The 26,550-nt window shown below is 39.3% G+C and overlaps 1 protein-coding gene across 1 annotated transcript; it reads right to left on the bottom strand.

The window, feature by feature from the left end:
• Nucleotides 1–8,511: 8,511 nt before the first annotated feature.
• Nucleotides 8,512–25,913, bottom strand: IL21 (interleukin 21). The gene is made up of 5 exons (XM_066318466.1): nt 25,720–25,913; nt 25,557–25,592; nt 22,100–22,237; nt 21,595–21,675; nt 8,512–8,676 (listed from the first exon to the last, which is right to left on the bottom strand). The coding sequence occupies exons 1-5, from the start codon at nt 25,852–25,854 to the stop codon at nt 8,512–8,514; spliced, it is 555 nt and encodes a 184-aa protein (XP_066174563.1). The 5' UTR covers nt 25,855–25,913.
• Nucleotides 25,914–26,550: the final 637 nt, after the last annotated feature.

The raw sequence follows: 26,550 nt of genomic DNA, 5'->3' as shown, positions 1-26,550 counted from the left end.
CTCCTAGAAGCATCTTCAGTTGATGCACTTTGGTTTCTCTATCTAATGTCTGCATCAGAGCTGGCTTTTGAACCGGGTAAATAACTTTATGCAACACTTTTGCAAGCTATTTTAGGCACTCGCAGTATGTTACTGATCAGCCCCAAACATTTGCATTTAAGCCCTGGAGCTCTGAGACAGCCAGGTCTTAATGCTGCCAGCACATGAGAAAAGGGACACAGATAAGGAAGTGGTTGCAGAATCTGACTTTAAATCTGTACAGAAGCAAAAGTGCTGTTAAGTGAGAATTCTTCTGAATTAGAAACTTAGCAAGGGTTCAAAGCAGCTAATACATAACTTGTGTAAAGCTTTTAACTACTTCCCAGTACTAAATAATTCATGCTCTTGTTTATTGGCCTGTTTGCACACTGAATGAATGGTAGTAAAAATCAGCAGCCTGTCTGCAGTAGAGCTGTATTTGGAACACTCTGCGCGCTGATGCGCTTGTGTTTCAGAGAGAGGTGACCACAGTGATGGTATTCTTGTGGGAATAAGTCTCAGATATTGACTCCATGCCATACAACATGATTTACAGCTTAAGTATCCAGAAGGGTTTGGTTAAGTTTTATTCGTGAGGAGAATTAAGTGGAGCATAACTGAGTTTCATCACTGATGGAATACAGAAAACTTACATCTTAAACAGAACCAACCAGTGGCTCTGCCTCTAGTTTAGGTAAAATGTGGGAGATTCCATGTAGATACTGCTATAATCTTTTTCTAAGTCTGGATGTTCTACAAACATCTATCTCTTTCTTTCATTCTTAGAATTGTTCCTTTGTTAGAGTTAACATAACAGTATTGCCTCCTGCAAATTTTATACCATCTTGAAATTGTTCATGAACCACTTTTCTTTTCCTGTGAATTAAAGCATGTTTTAAGCAGGAAGAATACAAATTATTCATTTTGTGTTACTTATTGCATAGAGGCAATGAGACAATACTCTATGTTAACCTTTTAATGCTTGAGACAAAAAGCAAAAGCAGAAGTTTCTTTAAAAAATTGCTCTCCCTAAATTGAATTAAAATTGAACAGAGAATTCAGACTCACCCATTTGTCATTTGGTGTGTAAAAGTCAAGGAAATTCTGTAGAGAAGAAGGGGGGAAAAATTAATTTTTCTGTAAAAAATTACACGGAAAAAACCAAATACAAATGAATCTTCAGACAGAAGAAAATCATCACTTACGTTGTCGATGCCTTCCAAAAGTTCTAAATCCTTAAGTGCATCTTTAAGACGTCCCGCTTTTGTAGCAGGAGATAGTTTAGTCTTCTCATAAGGTGCTCCATAAGCTGCAGTCAGGAGAATTGCTGCAATACAGCCAAAGATGATGACTTTGCACATCATGTCAGTGTTATCTGGGTGCCAATATTAGAGTTGGGATGGATGGTGAGAGCTGATAAGTTGTCATTAAGCTGTTTAGTGTATTTATACTCTTCTTTCTAGGGGGGGAAAATGATGGGGGCGTCCTGAAGAAGAGGTTATATTACACATTTTTTCACATGTTCTACCTGTATGGCAAGAACCATTACTTTTGATTTTCTTCCCATGATGACACTTTGGAACTTTTATCAAGAGGGATTTTACCTATATTCACTGCTGTAAGAAGGGCCCACATTTAATTCTGGCAGCTTCTTTCTGTGCTTCCTGCATGAAACACTTTTTCCCTATGCTGTCCTCCTCCCCCATAGAATAGGCCACAGAATAAACTGCTGCCATACAAAATGTTATCCTAAAGGTGTATCATTTACTCATTACTTTATTGAAGAAGAAAGAAGCCTTCTAATCTTAGTAATTGTTGATAAAACAACAGGAAGAAAGTTGGCTTCCTGTCTGAAGGTGTTTTTTTTACCTGTCATCTTTCACAAAGGCATTGTAAGCTTAGGTGCCTAGATCAGTCTTTATAGCATCACATTTGAAACATTTATGAAAAAAAATCCAGCAGAATTCCTTGTTTGGGGATGATAAACTATTCCTTCTATTGCTGTTCATCTTAATGCTACTCATTTTTTGTTGTGTGCAACTTTCACTTTTCTGCTGCTTACAATGAAAATGCACCACTGTAAAATGTTTACAGATTTTATTGCTGATACCTAACCCACTGCATCTTGTGGTATGTATCAGAGTACTGAAGTTGACAGTAGGCAGTCATTTGACACTGAACTCTGGCATGGATAGTAGTGCTAAATTGTTTTTTCTTTTCTGCTTCATGTGTCTGTTGTCTGATTGCTTTGGGATGCAAAGTGTTTAAAAGTCATGGTTTCCTTAATTTTGAGTGTAGTTCTGATCCAAATACTCCCCCTGCTGCCCAACATTCTGACATTATGTGAACAGAACCAACAGGTTCTGACATGTGAAGCACGGTTCTTTTGCTCAGTGAATTCAGCTGCTGAAGCTGTGTGGAATAAATTCTGGTTTGCACCCTGCTGTTGCTTGAAGTTTTGTGGCATTTAGGATGTGCAGGATTGGGAGGGTAGGTATTTCACCCACCATTGCATTATGGAAACTCACATTTACCTGTTCTGATCCTTCAATCAGAGGGGATGTGGATCTGCTGGAAGTTGGTTAGAATATGCTTTGGCTTGGATTAAATGCAGCCATTACTATCATTGTTTTTATTAGTGTGTGCCAGTCCCTTAATCATTAACTCAATGCTAATTAGCAGTGCAATCCCAGCCCTAGAGAACATCTTAATTTCTGGTTTTGAAAGAAGTACAAACATTTCGTGTCTCTGGTCATAAACAAGTCCTAGTAGCTATTGGAGCGTGCAATACTGTAATATTTGTGCAACTTTTTCTGGCACCTTGTATTTGTATCTTGTATTTATTCTTGATGGTAGCCATTTCGTAATGAGGTAAGCTGCTGAGCCACTGGGTTGTCACCTTTTCTGCAGCTTCCTACTGTTTTCTTTTTCAGGTCTTGGAGAACTTAGAAAAAAAGCCTGAGCATTCTGTTGGAACTTCTCAGCAAGTTTGCAGCCAGGTCTGTACAAAATTGTGTACAAAATTGTAACTTCAGTTGTAGTCTAGATGTAATTGGAATCAGCTCTTTATCTGTTCATTCTTTTCAAAGACCAAAGAGGCTTCCACATCCAGGCAGGAGGGTAGAATCTTAATATGCAGCATTTAATAAATTGTGCCCAGGAGTTTGAGTGATTCATTTCTGCTTCATATTGTGCTGCAGGATTTGTGGTCCAGCTGGAGAAAAAAACAGATTTTGTTTTGACCATTTGTATTGGATGTACCAGTTGTGGGAGAGATGGTTTGGAATGTATTGATGAGCTGAGAAACAGCAAACCCTCAGTAAATGTTCACACACAGCTTGATGTGCTGGTCAGTTTTCAATTATGCTCAGTCTGTGCTCATATTTATTACTGGGCAAGGAATTACTTGGGGGTTTTATTCATTGATTTAATCCTTCCAACTTCACTTCGCCAGAGTTGATTGCATTTTAACAGGAAATGAAGTTGCTCTTTTAAATTGCCCTGGAATTGCAGAGGATAAAGCAGTGCTACAAATGCCCAACTGGAAAAATACTGCCTTTAGAAAGTGTTGGGACCAGGTACCAGTGATCATGTCACATGGTGGGTTTTTTAATTTGGTTTTAATGTGCTATCAGGAATGGTTGGTTGCTTTATCTCTCATTTTATCTCCAAAGTTCATGTTGTTATGCTAAAACAACAATGTAAGGAAATGCACCCTGCCTGAACAGCTTCTAAGACACACTTTGAAATTTTAGGCAAGGCCTTTAAGAAAGATTAATTAGCAGTAAACCACATATTTTAAAGGGAAATGGTGTTTATGGGCCAGGGATTTGGAAAGGGAGAAGATTCTTGTTTTGTGGATTGTTTATACATTTGATAGTACTTATGCCTAATTTAAAGAATAAAGACTGGTTTTCTCTTTTAGAAAGTGACTCAAAGTAAATGACACACACTGACTAAACCCCTAACCTGTACAACTTCAAAGTCTGGAAAACTTTTTACATAGGATCTGACTCCTCTCAGTTAAGACTGGTCTTTCTAATCTGAAACCTTGCCTCTTTCTTTTTTTGTTTTGTCTCTTGTTTAGTTTTCTGCCCTTGCAAACCTGCTGACTGGTGGATTTTGGGGACAGGTTGTGGTTTCATTGAAGCACTTGGCATCTTGTTGATCAAGGTGTTTGCCTCCTTTCTCAATCTCCAGAACAAAGTAGTTCACTTCAGTTGAAGTGAATGTCTTGGTTTGTACTTTAGTTCATGTGCAGGTTTTTTTCAGACTCCTATTGCAATATAGGGTTACTGTCAGTAGAGTGATAACCAATTTTTGGTCATGGTCTGTTGATTTAACACTTTCTAGGTGTGTTTCAGAGAACTTGGGGGGAACAGAGGTTGGCTTCTGCTTGCTGATCTCAGCATTTTAAGCAATAACCTGTAGAAGAGAAACTAATATTCTTATTCTGCTCAGTAGGGAGACTCTTGGAAAAATGTTGAAGAGTTGAATAAAGTGACAGCAAACAGAGTGACAGTTGTTTTTCATTTGATTTTAAGCCATCAACAGGAGACATTTACCACTTTTCATCTTCAGCCTTTTCTCAGTCTTTATCATCTCTTTGATAGTTGCTACAAGTAGAATAGTTTCCAGATAAGCACAGTGGATTCCCTAACGTACTAGTATTTAAATGTAGGAGTGAATAATGGATGTAGCTAGTTGAATATTGTCCCTGCTCCTATTTCAGGAGCAAGTGCCAAAAAACCCCAACCTCAAAGTGAGTAATTGTTAGAGTGATTTTTTTTCCTGCAAGGATGTCAGTGGAGATTTTTTAAAGACTTTCGGTTTTGGAGGCTTGACTAAATTGGACATGGAAATAGTTGACAATTGGGAATCTCTTCACAAAGCCAGTGTCTGATGTAATCTTCCATTAAAAGGACCAACATCAAGAGGAATTACTTTAAAAATAAAAAAATATTTTAGTTATAAATGAGCCTGTCCTTGTGGAAAGTAGCTTTAATCTGTCCTTAGAAGCTGTGTGACACACGAGTTTCATCTTTCTAAAAATCTAGTCTGTAATTGTTGAATAGGTGTGGATTTAGTTAAGGTATGGGGAGCCCTGGTGTTCAATGTCACTATAGTCTACTTTTCAGGAAGTAATTTTACAAGATTATGAACTTTGGAGTTGGTGGTTTTGTTTTCTGGTTCAATTTGGTGTGATTGCAAATCTGAATGATATGATGAATTACTGTGAGAGTTATGGCTGAATGCAAAGTTGGGAAGGTTGATTGTCAGTAAAGGGTGAGAATTAGGGCTGGATGTAATGTACGTTAAGCTGGTGTGCTGACTTTACCGAGGAAGTAGTTTAATGTTGCAAGATTTCTGGCTGACAGATTGGCTTCTTTCTGATTGGCTTCTTTTTGTCTAGGAATAGTCTATCTTCAGGAGGTCCAGTATATATTTACAAGGATGATTAGTCCTGTTTACTTATGTTTTCCTTTTACATCCAAATGGATTCTTTAAGGCTCTCTCTGCAGTGAAGTGTTGCCAAAACTTTAGTTACAAGCTTCTTCTTAGTACAATGTGCACCAAACCTGCTAAAAGCATTCTTGGTGTACCCACAAAATAATACAAGTGTTAACCTCTGCTAGTTTTGGTTCACACTTCTCTTTAGGTGCAGAACTGGAGGGACCAATACAAGTGCACTGCTGATGAGGCACAAATCCGTGAGGGAAAGCAAAATGGAGATGTCCTGAAAAGAGGAAATCAAATCAGAGCATCCTGATCAATTTAATAGGAAAAAATGCTTTGTTGTGGCTGGAAAGAAAGTGATGTCTGCCAGTTACTCTGGGTAGCTCAAATTAGAAGAATGCTTGTTTTCATTTTGGGATGAGAAGTGAAGAGAAAGCCCAAAGGCAAAAGATTTCTGATTTTTAATATTATTGTTTTGCAATGGAAAAGGGGCTGGTACATACACTGACAAGCCAGGTTGTTGCCAAGCTGTTCTCAGGATCTGGATTTAAGAAAGGTATGATAAATTCCAAGTTAAAACTGCCCTCCTGGGTCAAAAAGCCAGTGTCAGGCTATGACCGCTCAGGATGTGAAGAGCCCACAAGGAAAGAACCTGTCTTGCCTTGCTGAAAGCTGTGATAGTACACATGCTCAGCAGATGGCCTAGATTTGTCACTAGATAGGGACTAAAGGTGTTGAGGTGCACCCTTAGTGCTGGCTGGCTCTCAGTTTTGTGCAGGCATTGTCATGACCTTCTTCCTATTCTCTCCAAGTCCCCTTAATGCCATTTGTCCTTTACTCACTTTTCCTGCCTCAGGCTGGTTGTGTGGAATTCCCTGAGGAACACCAGGGGCTTGCCCACACTGATTTGTTTTTCCCACTGCCCAAGGCCAGTATAATACTCCTGTACCTCCCTGAACCACTCTTAGGACTCACAGCACAAATGTTTGACAGGTTCTACACATCAGCCTACTGTGGCTCTGCATGTTTTGATCCTGGGCCCTACTGGGTTTATTTGATGGTTTTACCTTTTGGTCCTGGTACTGGAAGAGGTGGTGAATCTTCCTGTCTGCCTGTGCTGCAACACTCAAAATTAGATGGAACTTTGTCCACAAGAATTGCCTCTTTTTTGTTTGCTGAACAAAACAACAGAAATTTGATTGTGTTTGTTGCCCTTGCCTGAGCCTTGGGAAGCTCTGCTGTTGTTTGGAAATGAGGAGACTGCATCCCTTTCCTTTCTTCACCAAAAACAATTAGAAGTTGCTATTTGCTTTATTTTTGAGTGAGAGTTTTAAGGGATATCCCACAGAAATAATGAATGCAAATGCAAATTTATTAGTGATTACAAGGGCAAATTTCCGTACCAGTGACCTGGCATGATGTGAATTTGAATGTAAAGCTGGAGAAAAAAATCTTTTTCTAGGAAAACTCTGTGCCAGTGGGATTCAGAACTAAGGAGTGTTCCTGGTTCTTTCCCTTCTATTCATGTTGAAAATAATTTTATTAACATAAGTGGAGGAGCGTCCTCTTTGGTCTTAATGCAAATGCTGTGGTAGACAAGCTGAATTTCTTAGGTGTCTGTAATGCGTTTGTTTACTACTAAAAATGACGGTTTTAAGGAGTTTACATCTGTTCCTATTAGGCAGAGCAGTTCAGTATCTCTAGTTCAAAGTCTAGTCTTCAAAACCAGTCAACACAAGTGTTTCATGTGTAGAAAAATTATGTTGGGTTGGTTTGGCACAAGAACATCTATATAGGGACCAGAGCTAAATTTACACCCTGCCCGAGGTCTCACACAGTAATATGTGTGAGACATAATGAAATTTATGCAACATGGTAAGAGCATTTCATAATTCAAACCCTGTGGTGACTTTAGAAGTGCCTGCCCCTAGCACTGCATGTCTGCCCCAGCCACGTCATGACCCCGTAGCCCAGCGAGTCCTGTGCGTGCGTCACCCTCACCCCTGCAGCTTGCTTTTCTCAGAAAGGAAATGCACTTGGTGTGGGCTGCAGAGGAGATGGGTGTTCTACCTCACCTCTGATCTGGACGATTGGGGTAGCACCCGTGTCAGCCTCAGTGGAGAAACCAGACATCACAGTGGTGTGGTGCTTCCCTTTGGTGCCTAAAGAGCATCATGAAAGGCTCTGGGAAAGTCCATTGATCTTGGTAGAAGCAGGTTTTTCCTGGGTTGTGTTGGAATGGGGAGGGTAAGTTTCTGCAGTACTCAGCCAGTTAGGAAACGGGGTATTAAATTCCAAACCAGTGGATACTTCTTGGGTGGCAAAATTACAAGAGGTGTGAAACACTTAATACCTAGAACATGTTTCCTGTCTAAATGCATGCACTGTTATTGTTAGCCACGTTATAACAATGCCCAGCCGTGACCAGTGAAATCCACATCCTGTCTGTTCACTGTATAAATACAGAAGGACACAAGCTGCTGTCACATGACATTGAACACACCACTGAGCAATTATAGGTAATAATAATTCCTAGAAGACTTGTGTTCAGCAGGATTAAGGTGTGAAGTCTTGCACATCAAGACTTGGAGTTTGGGAAAGATGCTTTTACTTTTCTGCAGCTCTGGAGGCAGTTTGCAGCAAGGCAAGACTGAACAGCACAGTAGCAGAAAGAATATGACTGATTTTTCAGTCTTGCTCTTCTGAAGTAATGGAATGTACCTTGAGAAGAGTGAGGTAATGTACCCAAATACCATAAAACCATTTGGTCTGTGACCTCATCATATCTATTACCATTTACTTTGGCTCACTAGTATTAAAAAGTGCAGGAAATAGAAACTTTGATCATGTAGTTAGAGGTTTCATAAGGGACCACAGTGATCTGATTAGAGTTTATACTCCTCTTTGGTTTCTGCAGTCTTAATAGAATAGGAGAAGTCCATTAAACCACAGAGTACAAGTTTAAATTACACAATTACAAGGTGTATTGGATGATTTGCTGCTTCAATAGCCAGATATGAAGGTCAGTAGAACCTACTATGGAAAGCGAGGTTGAAATTTTAGTGCTGGGTTCTCACTTGATCTCTGGACTTTCTTCATGACAAATTTGGCAGTGGAAGCAAAAGCGACGGAGAAATTTGCTGGGGTATTGGTCTTCCCACCATTCTTCAGATTACTGTACTTTTCATTTTCCATGTCTCGCTGAAGGAAAGATTGACAGTGATTTATTGGTGGCAAGAGCATCACAGCAACTTCAGTCATATATTCCATAATGAAATGCATGAGAGAGTAAGCATTTGGTCCCCCTGCGCTTAGAAGATCACATTTCAAAATTTTTAGTGTTATAAAGGGTTTGATATCAGTGAACAGGAGCCAAGAAATCCCTGAAAATGTCATTTTGTGCCTATTCAATTTCAAACTTTTTAAGAAAAGCAGGTTTTGGATTTGGCATGTCAGAGATAAAGCACATGAGAGGCTTCCAGGGGGTAGAGTGGGGACCAGCAAATGTGTGATTGGTGAGAAGTTTGTTTTTAACCACAGAAAACACCAGTTGTGGACCCAAGTACGAAAATGACCATGGTTTATTCTCCTGTAATCACTTAATTCTGCTGCTGGCCATGGAGTGACATTTGCATCCAAATGCTAAGGTGTTGCTTTCTGGAAGGGGAGAGACAAAGGTGGGAGAAGAGAATGGGATGGACCAACAGAAACCCATATGAAAACAGGTAGCATAATTGCACCTTCCATCTGTGGAGAAGGGAAAAGTGAAGGATTTCAATCTGATTCAGGAGGTAGCCCATGAATATCACAGAGTCATGGAATATCCTCAGTTGCAAGGGAGCTACTAGGATCAATTCTACCTCCTGGCCCTGCATAGGGCATTCCCAAGAGTCATGCCATGTACCTGAGAGCATTGTGCAAACACTTCCCAAGCTCTGTGAGACTTGGTGCTGTGACCACTTCCCTGGGGAGTCTGTTCCAGTGCCCAGCCACCCTCTGGGGAAGAAACTTGTCCTGATATCCAAGCTAAACCTCCCTGGTTCGCTTCATGCCATTTCCTTGAGTCCTGTCCCTGGTCATGAGAGTGAAGGGGTCCAGCACCAGCCTCTCCACTGCCCTGTGAAGATGGAGACCCCAGTGAGGTGTCTCCTCAAATACAAACAAACATCTTGGACACTTGAGGATTTCCTGTAGAGGATTTCCTACACCTTAGATGCTCAATACATGAAACTGCTACTATGCATTATCACAATAATGATAAAATGACTTTTCAGTGTATTTTTTGTCAGATTTAGGCTACAGAAAGAGAAGTGAATGTGCGATTTGGTTACTCTTTTGATTCTAGAAAACTGCTTCTATATTTATGCTGAATTTATATAATTACTTCTTATTGCAAAATGTTCTTTTTTCAGCCTTTAATGACCAACCTGACACAAGCCATTTGTTTCTAAGTTGAGGTGTAAAGATTTGAGCCAGATACTGAAATAAAGTACCAAACGTTTGTCACTGGTTCCTAATCCCTGATTTCAAGAAGCCTTTTCTGGCAATCAGCTTTCCATTCAAAGTAGGAGGCTTTGAGCAGCTTTTGAATGCCCCAGGCAAAGCTCTTAATATTTCCAGAAGGAAATTAAGCATTATTGCTGTGAAACATCTCCTATTCAAAGGATTTTCTGATTGTTTTGATATAATATGCTTTTTACTTTTTTTTTTTTTCCGATTTTGAATCTTGCTGTTTTAAGAAGATTTAATGCTGATGATCCTGTCAAGATGGAGTTATTGGTTATGGAGTAATAAGAATTAGCCATTGTTAGCATAAGCCTGTGAAAATTGAAACTTATTAATAGAATTCTGTGTGGTTTTGGTGGTCTTTTTTCTCTTTCTGGTGAGATGTTTTTTTGTTTTGGAATTTTTAGTTGGTAAAACACTTCATGGCTTAAAATTACTTCCCCTGATGGCAGAGGCAAGTCATTATACCCTTTGTAAAGGGGAGTTTATATCAACTGACAATATTAGACATTAAAATCTTTTAAAAATACTGATAATTTAAGGAAAAGAGAACATTTACTGCTGAATTAACTGACCAACTTTCCTAATGCAAAGAAGTAGAGGCAAGAAGAGTATCTAATGGATAGAAGGAAGGAGTTTTTGGGAAGATACCACTTCTTAGGATGCCAACATCTAAGCATGATGACTAATCTCTGACTATTAAAATCCTATTTATTTAGGAAGTATGAAAATGAACCACTGAGTTTTATTGAGTCCTACTACACCTCTTCCATTTTTGAAGGTGTAATAGCAAAATTACTGCGCTTTCTGCCAAAAACCGCAGAAGTGACTAGAAGTGACCAAAGGTCACGTTGGAACAATTGTGATTTGGATTTATGTGGGGAAAAAATGGTGTAGTAAGAGATGTGCAGACTTCCCTGAGGCATATTGTGACATCAGGAAACTTTCAGCTTGTGGTAGATTGTTTGTTTGCATTTTCTCCCAAACTAAAAAATGTCTCTCCTTAGAAAACACTGATTGAGGCTTAAAAATTTCAGAAGAGTTCCCTGCTTTTCCCCTCTTTAAACCTAGCCTTGGGCAATGTTGCCAGATTCATGGAAGAACCCAGTTATGCTGAGAAATCTTAGCTGATAAAGCACAGGGTAAAGGAAATGTAGAAATGGCACATAGTGGAAATTTTAATCAGATTTCAGCTGGAGTTTTCTCAGCTTGAATCTTTCAGCACTTAAAATTGAGTGCATTTTTCTGTGAAATGAGAGATCATGGTTTGTGTCACACTATTCAATGGCTGTCATTTCAGGAGGCTCTTTAGGAAGTGGATATACATATGAAGGATGTGCCATGAAGGTACAAGGGAAGTAGTACAAGGGGAGTTTTGTTGTTGTTGTGGTGGTTGTGGGTTGTTTTTTGTTGTTGTTGTTGGTTTGGTTTTTTGGGTTTTTTTAGGGTTTTTTTGTTAGTTTTTTTCCACATTTATTATCCTTTGAGCAATGTGATGTGGTGGAAGGTGTCTCTGCTCTTGGCAAGGGGGTTGAAACTTGAAAGGCATCTTTTAGGTGCCTTCCAACCCAAAATATTCTGTGATTCTATGTTCGTTGACTTAAACATCTGTCTAAAATTTTGCTTGATTTCAAATACTTATTGTTGCAAATCTTATCTTCCAACACTGATCTCCTGGTATCTTAAAATTTTAATGTGCAAAGCCTGTGTGATTGAGACAGATTGCTCTTACAGCATGAGAAACAATAGCAATTCTGACCCCATTTGCTATCTTTTTAACAAACAAACAAACAAAAAAAAGTTAGTATACAGAATACCTCTTGTGGTTTGGGTTATAATTTCATTATTAACAAATGTGATTCATAGGTAGAACATAGGGGTTCCCCCTACACTGTGTAGTAGATCTTTGCTTGTGGTAATTCAGGATTTTCCCTGTCCTGGTTTTTTAGCTGGGTTATAGAGTCTAAATTTTTCTTGTTCTCCTAGACGACTGTACATTAATTTATTCCTTTCTGCCCAATCCTGATGGGGTTTTGTAGGAATTCCTAGGGTGCTAAAGTGGTGACCTTCAGCAGGGCTGTGGTTCAGAGGCTCCCATGTTGTCATTCTGGCTATGACACTGCCTCCCCCGTGCCTGGGGATGTTGCTGACTCTGCTTTAATCTTCATGAGTAAATGAGAGTGAAATTTCACTGCTGAGTTTTGCAGAACTTGGTGCCTCCTTCTGAATAATCCAGTGCCAGTCCTGATCTCAGAGAAACCAAGAACTGATTTGCATTGATGAATTTCTTCATTTTGATGTACAGCTTTAGAACACTTACCTTATACATCTGTCTCCTGATTTTGGCTCATTTTTTTCCCCCCAATGGAATTGGTGATAAAATAATTCACTTTGGTTTAATAATAGTAGGAAGGATGACATGTAGTTCTGAAAAAACATACTCATCTCCAGAGCATCTCTCCATTCCAAAAAGTAATTTTCTTTATTCCTATTGGCTCCTGCATTGCCATGCGGCTAATTGATTTTTCCCTAATGCTGGTTTCTATATCCATGTAAAATTTTACAGTTGGTTCTTTTCTCCAGTATCTATGAAAGTCTGTACATTTAGATTCTACATTCAGAAAAAACTGGGGGACTATTTTCTGAGGCGTTTGTATTTTGTGATGTGTATTTTGTGATGTATCCTATACAGCAGTATCATTACTGCCTCCAGAACCCTTACCTATATGTGGCTAAACAAAAATGTCAAAAGGTTCCACTTAAATGCCCAAGGAAAAAACAGAGAGCGAAACCAAGATCTGTGGGAGAGAAATTTCTGATGTAAAGCATGAAGCAGAAATATTGGCAGAAGCATAGTTAATAACTCTACAGATGTACACATGTTCATTTTCTCACTCATTTTATCTGTAAGGATTATTATTTTATTTATGGGAAACTTAAAATTATTTAAGCCACCTAATTTAATATTTAAACTGGAAGTTATGTAAGTGAAACGAAATTTTTTTTTTTTTTGTATTTGCCAAACAGCTGATAGAAATACCAAGCAGGCCTGTAGCCATGTAGCTAGCCAGTGTTAAAAAAGGAGTTGTGTTTACTCTTTGACAACTCCAATACTAATATTATCTGAAGTTTGTGCTGTATATGGAGTTTGTAATTCTTGGTGTTCTGTAATAATACCCAACTCCTGCATGTCAGTGTTAATTGGACAGTTAGTAGTAGTTTTCCTGTTTTCCACCTGTAGAATTTGGACACAAAGATCCAAGTGTTTGTTTTAAATCTCTGTGTGCCTGGACATTCTCTGCAAATCAGTAGGAGCAGAGATGGGAAAAAACCAAACCAAACCGACAAACAGCAAGTTCAAGATCATTGTATTTGGGAAAACTCCAGACCTACTATGTAGTGCCCTGAAAGTGAAAAGCATTTCCTTTGCTGCTGTAGATAAAAGGATTGTGTGGGGCCTCGTGCACTGCAGCACTTGTGAGAATCCTGAATTCTAAGTAGAAGTGAAAGGACTTTTACTTGTGTTTAGAAACTAAGTTGATGTTTTTTTCCATACAGAAAATGGTTGAAAGGTTGTAAGGACAAAAGAACAAAAGAAAAAAAATCAGAGCAAGAGTATGAGTTGGCCTTGACTCAAAGTTTTATTATATTTAAAAAGTACAGGTGCATTAGTCATATTCGCTGAAGGATTTCTTGTAAAAGAGCTTTGCTGTTTGTAAGCTTTCCCTGTGATTAATGTTGTGTTTTGGGGTTTTTTAAATAAAAATATTTTTAAAATTAGGTGAATTGGTACTTTGGAAATTGATAATGATGAAAACTGAAATTACCTGCTGCTGGCTTTCAGGGACACTGAGTGCTGTGAGCAGTGTGCAGAGAGCTGTGCAGAGGAAGCCATTTCTGCTGGGGCTGGGCCAGTGTGTGGCTCTGAGGAAACCCCAGGAGGTGACACAGGACCTGTTGTGAGGCCCCATCTGCTGGTGCCTCCTCCCCTGGCCGCTGCCTGAGGCCGGGTGTCAGGTACAAGGTGTGGGCTGTGTTCTCCCTGAGGCCACATCCCTCTGCTGTCGCTGAAGAGGACCTCCTCACACCATTTAAATCTTGCAGGATGAGCCGGGAATTGAAACCCATGCAGTGCAAAATAAGGGAGAAGTATAGAGTAACAGGGAAGCTGTTTCCATGTTTGTTACATTGCAAAGCAGCAAAACCAAATCAAACCTGTGTGAATAATAATAAAAAGATGGGCCACTTCTGGTATGATTTTGGGTATCAAAAGTCTGAGATCCCATCACTCTCAGACTCCTGTTAAGGTTATGTGCTAGAGCCCATCAACATGGCCAGTTTTTGGTTGGTCACCGTTAACAGCTGAAAGCTGTTGCTGTCAGAATTGTTTTTTATATATATTAAAAGTCTGAATATTATTTTATATATATAAAAATACAATATTTTATATATATAAATATATAAATAAAAATACAGTCAAGTTTCAATTGACTATGAAATATAATCAATAACTTTTTATATATAAGCAACATTCAAACAGAGCAACAGAAAGAACTGGAATTTTAATGGAATTTATGATGACAAATTAGAAAATAGCATTTTACAAATATATGAGGCTATGTATCTGTCTTAGAGAGTTTAAAATATGTTTGTTATATATTTTAAGACATGAATCATTGTTCTTTACCTGAAAAACTGAGCATGAATTATCCAAAGCCATGTGACTGCTGATATCTGACTGTTGGTACAGAGCAGTTTCGCTGGAGTGAACTTGTAGTGTTGGTGCTTTGTCTTGATGGAAAATAAGGAGATCTGTGGGGCCTGGGAAAGCACCCTGGCTGCTTTTGGTTGTGAAATGGGTTATTGATGGATCAGTACTCATACAGAAACTTTCACGGAGGGAGACGTTTTAAATGAGATTACTATCCATCTTTGTTCTCCCAGTGACTTTTCAACCTACGGTTTCTTTTATTCCACAGAGGGATTTACTGTATTTGTGTACCTCTGCTGCTCTGCATCTGACCTTTATTGCTCTGCTGCCCACTAAGTTGTTCTTAAAGCCTAAAAAAGGCATATGTGTCAGACGGGGAAATTTGCTGGAGAATTTATTTCAAACACTGAAACAAATCATATGAGACCCACATAGAACTAGCTAGAAGATATTTCCCTGTCTCACAGAAGTGTCACTTTTTCAATTATGACCTTTATTTCCCTTCGTGTCACTCTGAAATTGTGTTGAAAACTTTCAGCTGTTTTAGTGAAAAGTCACTCAAGAGAGAGTGAGACTGATCCATAGCCATCAATAGCCTGTGGATTAGGCATCTCCTCTGGCACCTTGGTGGAGTGTGTCCCAATAGAGAAGCCAAACCAAGCAGAGCAGGGTTTGGAGCCCAACTCCAACAATCACTTCCTATTCCAAAAACCTGCACTCTGCTCTTGTTTACATGCTTTTGTTTCGAACAGAAATTCCATCCTGGACCTGAGAAATGGATTTTGCTTGAAGTCTTGTAGACTGTTGCAGTGAAAGTTGTAAAGTTTTAGTTTCAACAAATTGTTATTCTTCCCTTGAAAAGCTTTCATTGAAAAACTCCCAATCCAGTCTGCTTCTGAGTTTGCCTTGTACAACATCTTTTTAAGGGAAGTCTTCTGATGAAGAACAGTTACCCTTCACAAAGGCATGTTTTAAAAGGGAGAGTCTGGGTCAGAGGACTTACCCAGAGCAGGTACAATTTTCCTCCTCACCCTCTCCCTTCAAAAAATGCACCTGTCAGGGACTGGTAGGGGGAAGAAGTGGGAATTGTTTGAGCCAACCCTGCCCAGTGCAGCAGGTAGAAAAGGAGCTTTAGGCAGTAGGTTCCTAGTATTTTGTTCTTCAGTGCCATAAAAAAATTCTTAATGCCAACTTATGTGTTTGGGAATTTGTACTACACCTTTCCCACCACCTCCAGCTGCACCTGCTGCATTCCATATGTTACCTGGTGTTTGTCCAGCTCTTTGCAGGGTGTAAAACAGGAAATGGGAAGAATTGATAAAAGTAAATTAGGGGGGCAGCAGAGTGTCACAGCTGTCTTACAGGATGTGGAACATCTAAGGGGAAAGGCAGTAAGTCCATAAGGAATGCTTGGAACTGTTGTTCATCTGCAGGTACTAGGTTAGCAATTTAGAAGTGAGCCAAGTTCTCCATGCTGAAGGGAAGTGTAAATCTTCCAGGAATGGCACAGATCCTGTTCCAATTTTTTTTGCATGTTCTTTGTTTTCAGGTGATGCCTCTCCTAATGGCACCTCTGAGATAAGGTGACAAGATTTGCCAGTGCTTTGTCCTGTCTGGTGTTAATGCAAGAGTTGTAAATACTAGGCATAACTAAAGTGGTTTCCCTAAAGGAGAGATGAAAGGTAGAAGGGAGGAGTAAAATGAATGAGGAGTAAATTGTTTGGCAAAGAACAGAATACAGAAAGAAGTAGAAATTATTAAGTAGGTGGCATTTGAAATGTGCCTGTAAAAGAGAACACAGAAATGGGAGCATTTTTAGTTGAGTCCCCTTTTTGAACTGTGTTTCCCCAGATGGGCGGGTTTGTAGATTAATTTCTTATGAGCTGGGCAGGGTCAGGAGGAAAAGGAGGAGAGTGAAGATCTTTCCTTTCTCAGCTGCCTGCTGCCCTCTTGTGCAATGATCTGCTTTCTACACTGGTGCTTTTCTTAGCCATTCATAAAGGCAGTGATAAACTTGGAGTTCCTTCTCGGTTTGATGAAGTGCTGAATTTGGGGTGCCAATCTCCATCACTTTTCTGTGTTTCACCCCCTGCAGATCCTGTCCTCATATCAGCTGGCATTGCCCTTGACCCCTTTGTCGCTCACTGTCTCTACATTTTTTTAAGGATTTAAGGGAGGATGGAGAGAGCTGCTCTATCATAGCCTTTGTCTGATCTGTTGTGATAACCTTGATATGAAACCCACGGTATCTCCTGTTGCAGCTGGTTTGTGAGTGCTTGCCTCACTACTTTGGCTTAGAAGTGAAAATATTTGACCTCTTTGTTGTCAGGATGTTCTCCTGTGGATCATAAGGAACTAAACTTTATACGGACCACTAGCATTATGTTCAACTCTTTTTCCATTTTAATGGAATCATGCAGGTGACGATCTTGCCCCATCTGAGTGTTTGAAAATTCCCTGATAACAGAAAGGAAGCTGGAGGAAGTGTAACAGGAGGAAGAAAGTGAACTGGGGATGGGAGAACAAGTGTGGGGAATTAGAATGGGAGGAAGATGGAGAACCAGGGGGCGGGCATGGAGAGAGGACAGGAGACAGTAGAGAAGTTTAATAATCAGGTCATCTTCAAAAAATGGAAAGAGTTAAAAGTAAGAGGATTGTTTACAAAGGGTCTAAAAAGAGCAGAACTCCTGATAGGTTGTTAGACACTTAATGAAGGGACACGTGGACACAGCATCCGTTTGTACATCCTCTTGAAAAGGGAAAGGAGCTGCTGAAGAGCCTAACTGGTGTGATAAGGGATGTTTTTAAACACGGTATTCGTGATGTTACTGCAGCAACGCAATTGAACCTTCGGCTGTGCAAAGAGGAAAGCTAAATGGGAAGTGGAGAACTTAGTTGTTATAGTCTGTGGTGTATCTCAAAGCTCACTGACATGACAGTGATACTCAGCCTGGTTGTTCTGTGTCTGGAACTGCTCTGCATTTCCGAACTGCCATCAAAAGGTGGCAGTACAGCAACGGAGAGCAGCAGCTTGGGCAAAGATGTTTTGAGTAGGAGATGTTCTCTATCACCTTTGCTCTTGTTATGACATGGATCATCAGCACAAGTGCAAAGCACAGAACACTGTAGGGAAGTTTTGTAGTTACCTATTTGTAGTGAGAACTATTCCCCGTGGGTTTTCCCACTGGGTGGAGGGATCCCTCCTATCTTTGCACACGAGATACGTGTGGATATACTGGGATTCATCCAGAATTAACTGTTAGTCAAGTCTGACTCATCTCACTTGGTGAGCTACAAAAATACTCAAGGACAATTTACTCCAAACCAGGTCTGTGATACAGGTGGCTGGGAAACGCACAGGGAATAGTTCTCACACAGATAACTAAAAAAATACCGTTTTGAAGAAAAGAACAAGAGAAAATGGTATTAACTAAAATTGTTTAATATCTCAGGCATATAAATTAATCAGACCACATAGTCCTTAGTATAAACATTCCCTTTACAGAAATGCAATAAATAATTAAATTAGATTAATCAATTGGTATAAAAATAAAGAATCCTCTCAGGAAAAGTAAATAATATATGAAATTGTATATATACCATGCTAAAACACATCTCGAAGTGCCTACAAAGGGCACTTATGATTAAAATCATAAATATATTGCAAAGCCTCCCTGGGAGGTATTGAGCTTTTATGGCTTGCATGATGTACTCTGTTAATGAAACACACATTGTTTCTGCAGAGTGCACTTAGTACAAAGAGAGTTCATCTCGTGAAAGGAAATAAGGCAAGAGGGTGTACACATTTAGATTTGTGATATCTGGTCCTTCCTAAGGTCACAAGTTCCTCCTGCAGCATCTTCATTTTTCCTTCTGACAACACTGTTGCAGAACAAGGTGATGTAGTCTTGAACACTGGTTTGTCCTGTACAGATTTCCTCTTCTTCATCATCTTGTTCTTCAAATAGCACACCCTGAATAATACACTCAGTCTTTGATCACTCTGACAAGTGAGAGAGTGAGTGCAAGGCCACACATCTTAAAAATCATATATCATAAAGCGTATTTGAATTGCACAGAGTTGCCCACAGTGGTTGTGCTGACACTGCCCAGAGGTGAGGTCTTGGCCAAAATCAGCTGTGCTAATTTTGTGATTAAGACTCTCCACAGGAAGCTGGATTGGCTTGTCCAATAATTTCAGTTTTCAGCAAGATCTCAGAGTGATTAACCCTCCAAAGTTACATTTGTTGCAGTTTCCCCACTAGTTTTTTGAATACTACAAGTGAACGTTTTAAGTTAAGTTGTTCTGCAGGTACCAGAAATAACCTCCATTAATAAACAAGGATATTGTGTTTAAAATGAGAAAAAATAAGCCTTAGCACTAAGTTTGGTGTGATAAAATCCATAGTTAAAAACAGTGAAGCAACTCACCAAACAATAATAGGTGCGTTACTTACTACATTACACGCTGCCTCTTGGACAAAATCCAGGCATTGCTGCAGTGTAGGCAGGAGTACCTAGTTAGCTTATGACATTCCTGTAGGAAATTACTTTTCATTCATACATTGTCCATCCCAGATACAAAAGTTGCTTCTCAATGCTTTGTAAGGATTGCTAATCAATATGTATTTTGTCTGCATAACAAGGGTTTTAACAGGCTCTTTTAGAACACTGATTTCAATGCACTTAGCAAGTTACTGGAAAAGACATTTACAGATAAAGAAATACATACTGTATTTTTTGTACAAAAATAAAGCTCTTTCTCCAAAACCCTGCACATGCAAATATGCCATGGAGCTGCATGACAAGTGCTAGTTTATTGGTTGTCCTTCTAGGACTCATGTAAAAAACTTGATTAATTCATGATAAAGACATTCAACTAAAACCCCTCCATAAAAATACAAATGTAGAAACATCAGCAGGTATGCTGCCACTGCAGGACATGCTTCAATGTTTTCCCAGTTGCTTTTATCCAATTCTGGAATGGAATTTTAGGGACTTTAAAAACTGTTACAGTTGCAGCAGCAGCTTTGCATAGTGCTCACCGATTGGTGACTTCGTGGGTAGGCGAGTCAGAGAAACGGGGATAGAAGGTGCAGAAAGAACATCATTTAAACTCAGTACTTTGATTACTTACATGTGCGTTGTGGTTCTTTTTTAGAATGTTAATTCTGATGCAGTAATGTGGAAACATTGAGGTACGAGAACATTACACAGAGGAAAAGCAGGTTTTGAAACAGAAAAAAAAAAAAGGAAAAAAAAAAGGTGTTCTAAATCAAAATGACCATCACCAGAAACAAGGAGAGGTCACTTGGTTTATTCTGCCTTGAGGATCTTCCTTCCTCTTTCTGATGTACATTTTTGAGGAAGTTCACATTTCAGGACAGTGAAAATGTTAAGGCAGCAAAGCTTTTTGTATTAGTTTTCCTTTAGGCCAACGACATTGGTAGGAATGGAAATATTTTTAATACTACCTCATTATTTTTGGAGGTAACTAAGCTTGTTATTTTCCATCCTAACACTAGATGCAGTTTTCCAGTTTCCTCTCTCTGCCACATTTCTACTAAGTAAAGAGAAAATTAGATGAAAGGTTAATTTTTACTGGAAGGCTTTATGCTCTTTTTCAAGATTGGTTTCCTCATGTGGGGCTAATATCTGTTTGTGGTTACTGCTCAGATGGAAGAACCCAGAGGTTCAGAATCCTTGCAAGCAGAATATGGTGGTATATAATTAAGCTGCCAAAACTAGTTTTAAGTGCAGTGATACTCACTTTCATTTTAAAAATTTTCAATGGTATCTCTGGCCATAGATCCACAGAAACATTCAGGATTCAGGAGCTGTACAGGAAGGTTTCCACATAGCAAAAAACTTGACAGATTTTTAAAGAAAAAAATAATAAATAGAAAACTTAATCAGGAGGAGAGAGAATGAATAGTGTTAATTGTACATGAATATGAGAGTAAATGCTGTCCTCTGAGAAAAAGCAATATGTATTAGAGCTGTTTCACTCTGACTAATCATCAATTACTGTATTTATTGCATGTTTTGCAGTGGCTGGTTGTACCAGCCTGTCATGCCTTTGCTGTATCTATCATGTTAAGCTGGAGCAGTGTAGATGAAATTCCATTTTCCAAAGCAGGATTTCCCCCAGAATCCTCCCTACTGAATCCCATGGCAAATGTGCCGTTAGTTTCAAGATGTTAATCACAGCCATACAGTATGATTTGTAAATGTTTTTCCAGTATTGAGAAGGCAGTTAAATGCAGGATATTTTTCCATCGTTAACTCAGATGCAGTCTAAGAACTTATAAATAAAGCTCTGTGTGTGGTATTGTTGTAAATAAGGATCAGTCCAAGCAGATTCCTTTGAGGTTTCAAAGCCCCTGATCATTTTTCTGTTAATTTTTCTTTAAAAAGTTGCAGAAATCTCTGCATGGGATTCAGTTAAGATCAAAGCAAAAATACAGAAATAACCATCTCACATATTTCTAGTTCAGCATAAGGGAGTCAGTTAAGTCCCTTACAAGAGCCTATTTTTGTGAAATTAGAATTTAATTTTCCCTGTAAGGCGGGGCTAGAATCAATTAAAAAATAACGTCTATCTTACAAATACCCGTCCAAATAAGACTCCTTAATATTTTGGGAGAAGCTTTTCACTTACCACACACAGAGAACACATAATAATAGCACTGGGAAGTATTTACATTTTTCACATCTTAAATATAACATAGTGTCTGCTTTAAAAAGTAGATTTTCAGTAGCCTTCAGCTCTGGTGTGTCCTAGATTAGTTCTGGAATAGCTGTAAAAACAACACATTGTTAGTAAGGATGTAAAATAAGGATGCCTGCAATGGTTTGCAAAATGTCAGAAAGCACCCAGGAGGAATGAACTCTGTACTTACCATTTGCATTAGATTTGCAAAGCTCTTCAAGAATTCTTTGGGGGTTTTCTTCTCATAAGAATCACATGTAGACTCACACTGCTGGAAGATAAAGAGAATCATGGCACTTCTAAACAGCATATCACAATCCTAAATCAAACCTCAAGCTTTCTCACTGAAAGATCAATGGGGTTGTGATCAGTGCCTTTTCTAGCTGGAAAAGCTTTGAGACAAGCCCTTTCAAATGGGAAAGAATTAAGTAGTTACACCTTTCATTCACGTTTTTTACAGCAATCCATGTCCTTCTGCCAGCACGTTGTGTGGTGCCAACTACGTGTATGTGACTTTTTAGGGTCACAGGGAATGCTTCTCCCAAAAGTGCAAAAACGGAACATTGGAATTTCCAAAGTAATGAAAGGCAGATTCTAACAGATTTGCTTTCTACAATTCCATCATTGCAGGGGGCATCTGCTACAGAGAATAAGGAGCAATGACCACAATTCTGGGCCCTGTGAGGAAATCCTACCTTTCCAGAGTCTCTGTAGGTGAATTTGCTCACGATTCTAATGGCTTTGGTGAACTTTGCATTTTCTTGGCTGCTCGCTGGTTGTAATTTCTGGATGCCCTTCTTGAAGCATGTCACAGCCATGTACAGGCATCCCTCCTAGGGCAAGAGAAGAAGGAACTGTTTAAAGCCAGTGTTGCAACGCTTTTTCCTGCACGTTTTTGGTTGTGGTCTATATGCAGAAGAAAGTATCCAGGATATTGACTGAGAATATTCGACTGTACCTTTGGAGTTTTTTTTAAAAGTTAGTTTTAGATATGCAGGTGATATTGAGGCTTTACTTTGGCTGTTCTTGCCTAATTATTTAAGTATTTCCTAACAAAATGAATTCCACTTGGCTATTAATCATGAGAGCATTTGAAAGAAAACAGTCCTGAAGAGTAGATCCTACCTGTGTAGTAGGTTTTCACCAACGAAAGCACAACCATTTTATTTTTTAAAAAATTGCAAATGTCTCTCAGTGCCACATGTGGGAATATACTTTTTTCTTCCTAATTTTTGTGCCCTTTCTAATAATGCCTAGTTAATAATTAGAATTTACATAGAACTGCTTGTTTTCAAATACAGTTGCAATGTTCTTACATGATAGCATCAGAAATGACACAGAAACTATCCTCAAAACTAAGCTAGCAGTCAACAGAGAAAGAAAAGCAGTGTTTACTGAAGCCAATATAAGTTGCTTTCTGAAGAAGGAAGCTGCGGATCACACATAGCAGAAAGGCTTCAAAACCATCATCCTTGTTTTGCATACCAACTGCTACCCAATGATATGTCACTGCAGTTTGCTCCTTGGGCAAAGACAAGGCAACCTTCATGGATGTTGCTTATAGCAAATTTTACTAGCAACATTCTTTGTTGGTCAGATAAAACATTCTATTTTCCTTAGAAGGCACACGTTTATGTTTGTTTCAAGCATCCTTACCGTAAAACCAGCTTTGCTTACTGGAAAAAAACACTACTCGTCTTTTAAAGAGATCGATTTTCCAGCTGAAACTGAAAACGTTTTCGGTCTCATCCGTGCTGAGCTGAGAAACCAGCATTTCTCATCTGTGTTGCCTTTTCTGTTTTGCTGAGCTGTCACTTAGAGGCGAGGCAGCCAGCGATCAGGGCACGGCAAGGATTGTGGGGCCTGGCAGGTTGTCATGGGCTGGGCATTTTGGGGATGAGGCATGAAGGAGCACAGACCGTGGAAATGTCTGGGGGGGGCTAGAAACGTGTAAAATACTCGTATCAGAGGAAGTTGGCAGCAGTACTCTGCATCTGAGTCAAACCAGCTTTACAGATGAGCCCATAGAGCCCTCGCTTCCGGAATTAGCGATCAGCGGGGTGAGATACAGATCCGGGGCCCATCAGCCTTGTGCCAGTTCAGCTGCAGTGCCAGCCACCAGCAAGGGAGCTCGTTTGCTCTCCAGGCTGGAATCACCTCAGCCTTAACACTGCTTTTTCAGCCTCAGCCTGTTCTCCCTTGAATCCATGTCCTCTACCCTCTCTTTATTCAAAGGAAGCGATACTTGATTGTTGAGGGTAGAAGGAAATTGTGTGGGAGTGAATTGGGGCTAACAGTCCACACAAAGGAACCTCCAGGAAGCCAAAACAGATAGGGATAAACTACCTAATTCTAAATGTTATAATAACTAGTTTTTTGACTGAATATTTGAGACCAAATGCAAATCTGGCATGAGCAGGTTATAATAAAAACAATTTCAAATATTTTGGTATTTGAAATGCAGCTATGTGAGTGACTTTTTATTAAATTGAGTTTCACCAGGCTGTGATGACACCTGATCACCCTGAGTGTTATTTTGGCACACTGATAAATATTTTAGTCACCCTGTAGGATGAAAAGTTCGTTGATTTGGTTCCTGGTGACAATTACTGTTAGCTTACTGATGTTTTTTACATGTTTTTCATCAGAAGCTGAACTTGTATCAACTTAATACCTTTTAAATATGTAGATTTTCTGTCTTCTCTAGTATTCAGAGGAGGCATTTAGGACCTCCCAGAATCAGACAGTAAAGCCCTAAGCTGCAAGTGAACTGTCGTTTTCCTTCCTGAGGTGAGCGTGACTTTTTTTAAGAAAAAAACCCCAACAACCTCATTAAGCAATTAGTCACGAGTTGTATTTGCTTCGTTTCAGAGGCAGTGGCAAACACTGGAGTAAAATGACAACTAATAATCTCCTCCTTTTCACTTTGACACCACAAGTTAGAAAGAGTTTTAGTGGGAAAAGCCCAGCAATGAATTTGTGCACTGCAGTTGTTTCTAGCAATTCAAAGGAATATATCTGGTTTGGTCATACTTCTGTATATTTTTTGGCAAGTTAAACATGTGCCCAGAAGTAAAGCCTAGGAGGAGGCTAACCAAAACCTGTGTGAAATGAGGTGAGTTGGTTTTTTTTCCTTTCTTCTTGTAGCTGCTTTGAAGGGAGCTTAGAATCTAATAGATAAAGTTTGAAGAATGCCTACAGCTTTTGGAGCATAGTAAAGCATATGTCAATCAAAATTGTTTGTGCTACAAAGTAGGGCTCAAAAATTTAAGACAGCTGATAACACGAATATAATATTAGATAGCCACTGGTTGCTCTAGACCTCAGTTGCACGCTGAGGGATTGTTAAATGGATGCATTTACCCTCTAAGTTTTTAAGACATAATTTTACTATGATTAGCATTTAAATTCACAGTATGTCCTGCCTCCTACCACTTTTGAGAGTGCACAGACTTGGTGACTCACTGTATATAAGATGATCTTAACTCTGGAAGATGCAAAGTATCAGCACTAAATAATGTATAAATAAGTATCTGTATTTAAAAGGGATTCATAGAGAGCTCCTCTTGTATTTTTAACTAGTTATAAACTGAAGAGAATATTTGCAGGTGCAGTTTTGTCTTCCTGCTGGTAGCACAACCCCTGCACAACTAGTCTCAGAGAGAGCAGTGTGACTGCACATGAGAGGAGGCACACAGTGACATTGCCCTGCAGTGCCACTATTGCCATTTGGCTGCAGTGGAAGACAAGAGGGGCAGCTCAGCCATGCTGGAGCTCGTGGCAGCTGGAGGCACTTCCACTCCAAATACCTGCATTGTCAAAAGCACTGCTGCTTGTCTGGCTCTTGTATGAATCCTTACTCCCAGCACTATTTCTTAATTAAAGGATGGACTGTGTGCAACTCTGGATCTGTTGGTGGGTTATGATACGCATACAATAGCAAAATAGTAATTGTGATGCCAAAATACAAACACTTCTGCCATTAAATATCCAGAAAAAGGAACTTTTAAAAAATATTTTCTTATTCAGTCTAGCTTGCATTAAGAGTACTAGGACAGAGATGTGAAGAAGTCATCTTCCACTTGTCAATGGAATAAACCAGTACAAAACCAAAATTATGTAATTATGAAAAAAAAGTTAAAGCAGTCTCACCACAGGGTTTTCTGGTGTATGCAGCAATTCAGCATCCTGAAATAAAACAAATCTAAGTTAGAAAAGTTTTAACATTTGAAAGTGATGTCCCTCACAAGATACATACTAGCAATACATAAGGCTTGAAAGCAATTTCAATATTATAACAAATACCATCACTTACCTTATCTTTCACCATAGTTTCTAACTGTGCAATTTTCTGCTGAATCTGTCTGTATTTTACTGTTCTGGGTGAAGCTGCAGTCAGCACCATAGTGGAGCAGAAGAAAAACATGCAGAAAATAACCATCCTCTTCATCCTGATGAGTAATGTTTTAAAATGTGCCAGGAGCAAAGTTGTGCTGTTCAAGTGTAACACTCCAGTTTGAGCTGTGCTCAGGTAAGCTCTGCACCTACCTATATATTGCTCCCTGCTGGAGATGGAGAACCCACCCATTTCAGTTTGGAAAGCTTTGTAGAATGGATTAATGAGTAACCCTTTTTTCTTTTCCACTGGCTAGGTGCATGTACGCGAGCTTGTGCGTGGGGGGGGCAGGGATTGATGGAGTGAAAGAAAATGTGCCCCATCTGCACATTGGGCAGGAAAAAAAGAGAAAAGGGTGAATTCCCATTTTCACTTTGAGTCAAGAAATGAACGTACTAAAAAGTCGGTACTTAGAGACCACAGGCCTAGGTAAACAAAGATTCTGCATTTCGTTTCTGTGTCATACAGCAGTGAATCTCTTCAGTCCATCTGCAGCTCTTCTGTATTCTTCTGGAGAGTTATGACAGGACCTCTTTCAAAATTTAAATGTATTTATCTTACTTTATGGCTCCAAGGAGTGTTTGTTAGCTGTTTCCTCATGACATCTATGAACTGTGGCTTTTTCATTCTCAGCTTGGATTCAGTTAGAGCTATGAGTAAAAGCTTATCTTCGCATTTAAAGCAGCTGAAGTTTGCTTTATATTTGCTTGGAACCAGTAGCAGATACATCAACAACATTGTGGAGGACAT

Source organism: Sylvia atricapilla, chromosome 4 (assembly GCF_009819655.1).
Source record: "Sylvia atricapilla isolate bSylAtr1 chromosome 4, bSylAtr1.pri, whole genome shotgun sequence".
Taxonomy (NCBI): Eukaryota; Metazoa; Chordata; class Aves; order Passeriformes; family Sylviidae; genus Sylvia; species Sylvia atricapilla.
The sequence above is the reverse complement of the archived record's forward strand: the minus strand, read 5'-3'. Positions and strand labels throughout refer to the sequence as shown.

What these genes read in the sequence shown, in the direction of transcription:
- IL21 (XM_066318466.1), bottom strand. Translation starts at nt 25,854, where the DNA reads ATGAAGAGGATGGTTATTTTCTGCATGTTTTTCTTCTGCTCCACTATG. An exon ending in AAACTATGGTGAAAGATAAG is followed by an intron (nt 25,593 to 25,719) that starts GTAAGTGATGGT and finishes GTTTTATTTCAG; the next exon opens with GATGCTGAATTGCTGCATAC. An exon ending in CCTACAGAGACTCTGGAAAG is followed by an intron (nt 21,676 to 22,099) that starts GTAGGATTTCCT and finishes TTTATCTTCCAG; the next exon opens with CAGTGTGAGTCTACATGTGA.